Here is a 9,241-nt window from a genome sequence, read left to right on the forward strand (position 1 = left end):
TATTTTATGTATGTATATATATATATATATATAAAGCAGTTTTTAATGTGTATTAATTTAATGCAATGCGAGTGAATTCATTATAAACATATATTTATGATCATTGTCATTTAGTCATATTACATTTTGATTATTTGCAGCTATTCTTATACAGAAATCTTTTGGATGAATGCAAAAAATTCATTGAATTCCAAAATTTATTGAATTTTAGAATAATAATATCGTCAAATGTGTGTCCAAAAAATTTAACATACATATCTGATTAAAAAACTTTTAATCGGTTAAAAAATTATTTATTTAATTTTTATTAGGTTCTTTTAATCAAAGCTTCCAATCTTTTTTTAGTTATTTTTATCTCTAGTTTGAAATAATCTCAAGCTTATTCATTGAAACAAGAACATGTGAAATTGGATCGTCCAAAGTTGTCCAAGAAAGTTATGCATCAAGGCCATTTTCTCATCATCGTTTTTCACCGCGAAAGGTGGGGATATCGATATTGTCCGTTCACCTATACCTGAAAGGGATCTGTAGACATAATGTCAGTAGTATACCGGCTCTTGGATCATAACGGCACACGAAATACCGGAGAGCTTTAATGAGAATTCTGCTAGCGTGAAGCGAATGTGAGTACGATTATGAGAAAACATATATATTCGATCTTTCCTTCCAGTATATGTTACAGCCATTAGGAGATTTATTAATAACTTATTCTATAAGACATAAACAAATATCATTTTACTATTTTAAAGATATTACAGCAATAGGAACATTAAAAGGTATACAATATTTCAGATATTTTTGATCATAAAATTTAACAATAAGAAACTTTCTTTAATGTAATCAAAGCCAAAGTTCCTGTAATACGAATGCCTGATAATTACGCGCTTAAAAAAAAAATCTGTACTTATATATCAGAGATTTATATAGATGTATAAATATCTATAGATATTTTAATATGGTTTATATAGATTTTAATATGATTTGCAATAGATTTGAAGGAAAACTATAAAACTTCTTTTTAATTCAACTTCTTGCATAATTTATTTTTTTTCTTCTTCGACATGGAGTAAAAAGGAGGGAAGAATCGTGGAAGAAGTTCAGTTAAAAACTACAAGTATTATATTGGGTTGTCCGGAAAGTTCGTGTCGCAAAAGATTTAAATTTAATAAATGAAATTAAAAATTTAAATCTTCTACGTTTCAATTTTCCTTCAAAATCGGCACGAACTTTCCGGATAACCCAATATTTATGACGTATTCAAATTGGATTAATTGAAACAGAAATATTGCAGAAAAAAGAGAAAAAAGACAAATGAATTCAGTAAAGTGAACTATTTTCAGTCAAATTTAACAAAATCAAGTTTGGTTCATTAGCTGAATAATTTTGTTGCATAATCAAGAAATAGAGAAGAGTATAATTGGTTTTCTCAAGAAGGAAGAGGATTTCTACAATTATGTTAAATATTATAGTTAAACTAATTTTTATAACCTTTGTTTTATGTGTAAAATAATAAATCAAACAAATAGGTAATATTAGCAATCATTTTGTTACAATAACATGGTTTTTATCTACTTGAACTGTGTTATCCTTTTTTATTTCTCGTTACTATATTATTATAAAAACATAATATTGCTCGTATTATGCATGATGACGTATCTTGCATGATTTTAGTTAAAATAATTTAAATTAATTGATTCTATTTTATTTTGAAATTTATTTATTATGCATTATATTATATTAATTATAATTGATTGTTCTTGATAAGATTATATTCGTCATTTAACGAAAAGTAATTTTTTTATATCGTACATCTCAAATAAAACTATTTCATTGACTTATTCAGTTTTTAACGAAGCGTACTAAAATCATACTGAAAAATAAATTCAATAGCTGCAAAACGATATATAATGGTCAATGACCTTTTTGTACACTTTACTGTCGCATAAAATCCGGATATACTTTCGACTCATCCTAGTTAAGCTGTAAAAATGTAAATGCAAAATGTGTTTCCTTAGGATAAAAAATTCAAGAAGACGCACGTCGAGACTTTCTCTTTCTGTAAACCGGTAATAAGATTCACTACTTGAGAAATTATTATTACTAAAATTAGCATAAGTTTTATAATTTATCTCAATTAGCTTTTTATTAATTTTGCTTTTATATATTTTGCTTTTAATTTTAAGTGTATCTATAATTCTCTTTCTTCTTATGATTTTCTTCTTTTTCTTTTTCTTTTTAGTAAAAAATGTAATGTAAAATTATGTAGTAAAATTTTTTAGTAAAATATTTATTTTTTTAAGTAAAGTAATATGATATATTTACAAGTAATGTTATATGCAATAAATGTAATTAATGTAATTAATTTAATTTTAATGTGATATTTTTCTATTTTATATTTCATTTATTTAGATACCATGATATTGACTAGCATTCCTTGCACAACGTTGCTTTACTGGACCGCGGCAATTGTATCGAGTAGTGCGATATTGTTCCTGGCCAGTCTTCGTTTATACGTTTTTTGCACTTTAGGCATTTGTAAAAGCAAAAACCGAATGGATGGTAAAACAATAATAATCACCGGATGTACCTCCGGTATTGGTAAGGAAACAGCAAGGGATCTTGCCAAGAGAGGCGCAAGGATTATTATGGCATGCAGAAACACGGATACTGCTAATCAATTCAAAGGTTTCGTAACTAAAATAACATTATATTTTATTTTAAATAAAAGTAGTCACGATAAAAATAAAACAATTCTTATCTTCGTCTCATGTTTCTTAAAAGTTCTCATTCGAATGAAAAAATTTGTTTTAATTATTCTTTTAAAAAGCTATGTAAATTTATATAGGCGTAAAATATACTACAAAATTATTATCTATGTATAATTTATTGAATTTAATTCATTGTGATTTAATTATTGCAAATGAATTGTCTATGAAGTACGCGTAGCGTACTTTCTAGCTTATATAATTAGAAATGATGTCACTTATAATTGCAAAACGTGGCAAGATTTAATTTTATAATATATTTAGATTTAATTTTATAATATAATAAAAACTAAGCAAGGGTTAATTTTATCGTTACATATTATGTAAAATATATTTATTATGTAAAATATATTTAGATTATTTACATAATTCTCCACTTTTTCATTAAATACATTGATTTATTATGCAATGTATGTAATATAATAATAAGTCGTAAGTAATATTTTATAAGTTGTATAATAAATAAAAATTTGAAATCAATACGCAAATATATCATATTTGCTAATGCAAAGTTGAAACAACAGAATAAAATTTCTCTTTATATTTTCATATATTCTTGGGAAAAATTATTTAATTTAAAAAACTATTTAATTTCAATTGTTTTTTAAATTTAAATATTAAAAATGTTTAACATAAAACACCTTATGTGTACCTTATATTTTCTGCGAGAGTATATTTTTTTAATATATTCTAATAAACGATGTGTCTGAGATATACACATATATATATATATATATATGTTTTATATGCAGACGAGATTGTGAAAGAATCAAACAATAGCAATATTGTAGTCCGCAAATTGGATGTGTCATCGTTGCAATCGATCAGAAAGTTTTCCCAACAGATAAATCAAGAAGAAAGCAGATTAGACGTGTTGATTCATAATGCCGGAACTGCAGAAACCTTCAAGAAAAAAATCACGGAAGACGGATTAGAACAGACTATGGCTACCAATTACTTTGGACCATTTTTGTTGACGCATCTTCTAATCGGTAAGAAATTATAATGCAAAAAGCAGATTTACTAATTTATTTGTTACGCTGACGTATTCAATTCGAGTGAAATAAAGATAAAATAAGTTCACTCTATTAATACATTGTGTTTAATTATTAAAAAACTAAATTCATTAATTAAAAATCATTAATTAAAAAATTTGAATATCAATTCCCTAACTTAAAAATAACAATCAAAGAAAATAAAGAAATAGAAGGGCTCGAAAAAAAAAAAGGACGCTGTTTACAATGCGCTAGTTGTTCAAAAAAATCTCTCAATATAAAAGTTAAATTTATTAAAGAGACGACAGAACAAATAATAATTGTTAGATGATAATAATTTCATGCGTTTTGGTTAATTTTCTTCAGCGAAAATATAGATGCAAAAATTACTAATAAATAGTTAGTGTTGCCTATAATACGTAAAAGATATAATACTTTAGAAGATCGGAAGATATAAATTTATTTTTTACAGTCTCCAAAGAAGCTAAACTAAGTTCTCTGTCGAGAAAATGTTTGACGATGAGAAAATGTTGGTCGACACATTTTTCCGTATTGTACATTTTATTTATTATTTTATAATTTGACTAAAAATCTTTCATTATTGACGTTCTTGCGATCAATACTTTGGATTAGCAGTTTACATTATGTGTTTGCAGTTTCCATGACAGGCACCGACATCATGAGTTCTATCCAGCTTTGTAACTAGCATGGGAAAATATATTTTCGACAGAGCAAAAAATAAATTTACATCTTCCGATTTTTTTATCGTAGGCAATAATTGTAAATATGTAGGCAATAATTGTAAATATGTAATTTTTTGCGTCTATTATCGCTGAAGAAGATTGGAAATCGTTAATTTGTTAGAAGATTGGAAATCGTTAATTTAGTATAGTGAAAGCTTTAGTTGAATTTAATAATTGTAACTTGTTCTCTTAGATCTGATTTTACGGAATTATTAAAAAAAAGAATGTTTTTAAAATTCAATTTTAAGTACTTTAATGAATAATTCGCACTAAAAAGTTTTTTAAAGTAATTTTTAAAAATTTGATTTTTTTCAAATACACATCTGATATTAAATGATGTCGATAGAATTAAATAATTTCAACAGATAATATCTTCAAATTTGATTACAATGTACAGTATAAGCTCAAATAGTAACGTACCTATTTTGTTGCTGGCATGTTGCTTTCTAAGTATGCACTGCTAAGTATTTGTTGCTATCAGAATTGCAACTGAATCCTTATTTGTTGACAACTTGATTGCCTTCATGATATGAGAACATTAAATAACAACTTGCCAGTAATTTGCCGACAACTTTACTCGTTATCATCAAAATTCATACTATTGCCATTATGTTGCCATAATAATTAATATGTAGTTATACAATACAGTATACAACAGAATTTGTCGTATTGCCGAAAACGCAATATGATAACATTGATGCAACTATATCTTGCTATTAAACTGCCGACAATACAATATATTATTGTCTACACGTTGCTACAATGTCGATATATTCGAAATCGTTGAAGACAAATCTAGGGCAAGTAGATTTACTAGCATAAGCAATCACAGATTTGTGCAATTTTGCTGAGATATGCTTTGCTATTTGGGAGGGTGTGAAGGGATCAAATCATAAGATACATAATTTATTACACAAAATCTACTAACTTGAATTTTCGAAGTTATCAAAAATAAAACCTATTATGTGTTGTATTATATATAACTAACAATATAATATAATGTTGATTAAGAGTGTCAATCGAGTTGCCAATACGAATGCTTCGAAGTATTTGATTAACCAATCGAAAAAAAGAATTTTACTAATTGACCAATCAAAAAATGCTTTGAAGCATTCGCGGCAACTCGACCGCATCCTGTATTGCTGCTAATTGATGTTTACTATAGGTATCCATCAAATGTTCAGACAACATGTATGTCTAAAAGACATCATAAAAATATTATAAAGATGTTTTAAAGAAAACTATTTAAAAGACATTTTCTGTGACATATTATCTGAATAGACTATAAAGATGACTAATAAAAAATTACTGCAGTTATATAATAATACCGTCCAATTTTTTCCAATTTACGTAAAATCTTTAGAAATAATAAATAGCGCTATTATGATATCTGTTATTGTTATTATTGTTATTATTATTAACGTCATTGATCCAGTAGAAAATAACTTTTTTAATGATTTTTTTTTACTTTAATTATGATTTATAACTGATGAATTATTTCATTACGAAGAAATCTCGTTATTTGCAGATTTATTGAAACGATCGAAATCAAGTCGTATCTTAGTGGTTGCGTCAGAACTCTATCGATTAGCGTGTTTAAATCTTGACAATATCAATCCAACATCGACCTTGCCGGCGTATTTGTACTATGTGTCAAAATATGCGAATATAGTTTTTACATTGGAATTGGCACGACGTTTGGAGGGCACGGAAGTAACGGCAAACTGTTTGCATCCCGGAATGATAGACAGTGGAATCTGGCGCAGTGTACCCGCTCCTTTATCTTGGGGTTTGGATCTTATAGTTAAGGCTTTCTTCAAAACACCCGAGCAAGGCGCACAGACGACTATTCATCTCGCAGTTTCTGATGAACTTAAAGGAGTTTCGGGAAAATACTTTATGGATTGTGCCGTAAGAATTATTTTTGATCTTTTGAAGCTTAATCTTTTTCTTTCAAAGAAGAGTTTTCTTTGATTCTTTTAATGTGAAAATATTCTAAAAATATTTATCTTTTCTAAAATTCTTCTTACGTACTCTAAATATATTTTAGGAATATAAATTATCGAACGCTGTGAAGGATCCTGCTAAAGGCAAAAAATTGTGGGAATTAAGCGAGCCTCTGGTAAAATTGCAATCGTCAGACCCGAAGATTTGAGTGCGTGTATTTTTTTGTAAATTTTTATATATTATATATATTTGTTATTTGTTATATATACATATATAACGATTTTTTGTATTTAAAACTTTAATAATAATTTGATAATTTGCCAGTATTATTTGCCTAATTAAAATATCAAAACTTTACTGATCAATAGATGTTAAAAAATATTTTTGCAAATATTGTAATTTTACAGAAATAAGTTTTTATTAAAAAAGAAAACTTTTTTTTAATATAAAACTATAATAGAAAATATATTTGCATTTATTGAGTAAAATTGATGCATATTTCTTTTACTTATAATGACGTACGTAAGCAAGTTATCTATTACACGTTGTGAAATCGATTTTAGATATTGAACTGATTTTTAATTTAGATTTAAAGGAAACAAACTATCCCATTTTTGCATTCTGTCGGGATAAAGCCCTGTCTTCATTTTTGGTTCCTCAGTGATATCCAGATAGTTGTCTTTTTCTAATAGATATGGATCCCATGTAACATTCTCTGCCAAAGCTGGAGACACCGGCTGTCCGGTTTGGACAAAGTTCGACCACATGCTTGTCATAAGTTCCATTATAGGAATTTCCGGATCATCGTTTTGGAGGAATGGAAATTTGACTTTCATAAAGAACAGATATTGCAAATCGTCATGATGTGCCACTCCTAGAATGATAAAATAAATAACAAATTTAGATATACATAATATAATTTATGCAGAAATTAGATAAAAATCAAATCATGAAGAAAAAAACAGTTTGGACAATTTGAATCATAAAGTAAAATACAAATAGAAATAATACCGTTTGGTGTGGTTTCGTTCCACATAACAAAACTGTATCGTCCTACATAAGAAGACATATACAAGTAGACCGGTTGGTCAGTGTTTTCTGCGATTAATTTTACAGCACGATGCAATGGAAATATAACTATGCTGTCGCTATTGATCTGAAATACAAAACAATTATACATGAGTTACATAATTTTATTTATGCTGGTACATTAATTTATCAATAATTGTTTCAAATATTATTTTATTTTGTTATACTTTTTATAACAATTTACATACATGTGCGAGACTATCGTAAGTGTCTGGACCGATCGGTTGGTCACCAAAGTAAAATTGGCGCAGTTCAGCACTTATATTTTTGGATCGAGGTGTATCCCGTTCGTACATGAAATTAATCGGTGCGAGTCTATACCAATCCTTGTTCAGATCGTTTACCATCGAATCATTCCCGAGTTGATGTTGCTGATTAATATCTATAAAAAGATCAGCGGAATATATTATATATATTTATTAATTTCTGTAATTTCAGTCATCATTTTTAACTGGGAAATTGAATGGAAACAAAATACAAAAAAAAATACAAATACAAAAGATTCTTACAAGCAATTACACCATCAAACTCGTTTTTAGTAACTCCTGCAATCAACGGAACCTTGTGAAATTTCCCTTTCCTAATTAGATCAATGGGCTGTTCGGGCAGGAATCTTTCCACGCCGTGAACCTCAGGTTCCACTACAGGTGTCCATATCATGATTGGATGACCATACCACTCCTAAAATGTCATAGTATGTTAAAAAATATTTTTTTATCTAGTCACTTGAAAATATTGAATCATTACGTTTCTTATTTTTTTTATTTTTTATATGATATATCGTTTTTCTAAATTTCTATTGTTTTAACAGAAAAATTATCCAATAAATACTAACTACACAGAAACGTATAACATTTATGTTACGCGCGTTACTATTAGTATTTATTGGATAATTTTAAATTTTAATGATATAAATATGAAATATATCACATGTTATACATAATATTTATATTGTTAAGTGAAATAATAACATTAATAACATTAATTTTATTATTACTAATTGGTGTTTATTAGATATATTTAATCTTATCTATTAGATCTCATTTATTAATCTCTTGTATGTAATCTTTCTTACAAAGAAATTGCGTATGGTGTCTGTAAAATTCTCCACTGGTTTGGAATTCAAACAGATCAGCATAGAGCCAGTGGTATCGGTTGGACAGTCCAACAATTCGGCTTGCTTCTTCGCCACATGCAACTGTTCAGTCGGATACGGTTCTATCATCATCGAGCCGCTCATCATGATCGCCCGATGGAACAATCCTTTAGACATTGGTGAGACCATGTGTAATAATACGCTTATTCCACCAACGCTATAGCCGGATATAGTAACACTATCGGGGTCGCCGCCAAAGACAGCTATGTTCCTCTGGACCCATCGAAGCGCTACAACTTGATCCTTCAGTCCGACATTACCCGGTGCCTTCGAATCGCCTGTGCTCAGAAAGCCTGACGTGGATAAACACAAACAGGTTTTTAAGAAAAATATTTTTTTTAATTCTTTGAATTACTATAGTAAAATCCTAACTAATCGTTTTACGAATCATTATCCGAGGAAAAAATATATGTTTCATAATTATACATAATTATATAAAATTATATAAAATTATATAAAAAATTGATATATCTTATGTACAATTATATATAATTATATATAAAATATGTCCATTTTTATATATAACATTTTTTCCCGGGTCCATTT

The 9,241-nt window shown here is 27.8% G+C and overlaps 2 protein-coding genes across 2 annotated transcripts in view; one reads left to right on the forward strand and one right to left on the reverse strand.

Moving 5' to 3' along the window:
* The first annotated feature begins 2,030 nt into the window (after window positions 1–2,030).
* Window positions 2,031–6,776, forward strand: LOC108687384 (retinol dehydrogenase 14). The gene is made up of 5 exons (XM_018193115.1): window positions 2,031–2,066; window positions 2,410–2,685; window positions 3,518–3,757; window positions 6,032–6,414; window positions 6,554–6,776. The coding sequence occupies exons 2-5, from the start codon at window positions 2,415–2,417 to the stop codon at window positions 6,656–6,658; spliced, it is 999 nt and encodes a 332-aa protein (XP_018048604.1). The 5' UTR covers window positions 2,031–2,066; window positions 2,410–2,414; the 3' UTR covers window positions 6,659–6,776.
* Window positions 6,668–9,241, reverse strand: part of LOC108687385 (esterase FE4-like) — a 5,825-nt gene continuing 3,251 nt past the window's right edge. Inside the window, exons 4-8 of the mRNA XM_018193116.1 lie at window positions 8,615–9,003; window positions 8,049–8,220; window positions 7,728–7,921; window positions 7,462–7,606; window positions 6,668–7,324 (exon numbers count right to left, since the gene is read on the reverse strand). Coding sequence (XP_018048605.1) covers window positions 7,029–7,324; window positions 7,462–7,606; window positions 7,728–7,921; window positions 8,049–8,220; window positions 8,615–9,003 — 1,196 coding nt within the window. The 3' untranslated portion in view covers window positions 6,668–7,028. The remainder of the gene's footprint in view (window positions 7,325–7,461; window positions 7,607–7,727; window positions 7,922–8,048; window positions 8,221–8,614; window positions 9,004–9,241) is intronic.

The sequence above is a fragment of the Atta colombica genome, unplaced genomic scaffold (genome assembly GCF_001594045.1).
Source record: "Atta colombica isolate Treedump-2 unplaced genomic scaffold, Acol1.0 scaffold205, whole genome shotgun sequence".
Taxonomy (NCBI): Eukaryota; Metazoa; Arthropoda; class Insecta; order Hymenoptera; family Formicidae; genus Atta; species Atta colombica.

Coding starts and splice junctions, on each gene's coding strand:
- LOC108687384 (XM_018193115.1), top strand. CDS start 2,415: ATGATATTGACTAGCATTCCTTGCACAACGTTGCTTTACTGGACCGCG. Junction 3,758..6,031: donor GTTGACGCATCTTCTAATCG/GTAAGAAATTAT, acceptor CGTTATTTGCAG/ATTTATTGAAACGATCGAAA. Junction 6,415..6,553: donor AATACTTTATGGATTGTGCC/GTAAGAATTATT, acceptor AATATATTTTAG/GAATATAAATTATCGAACGC.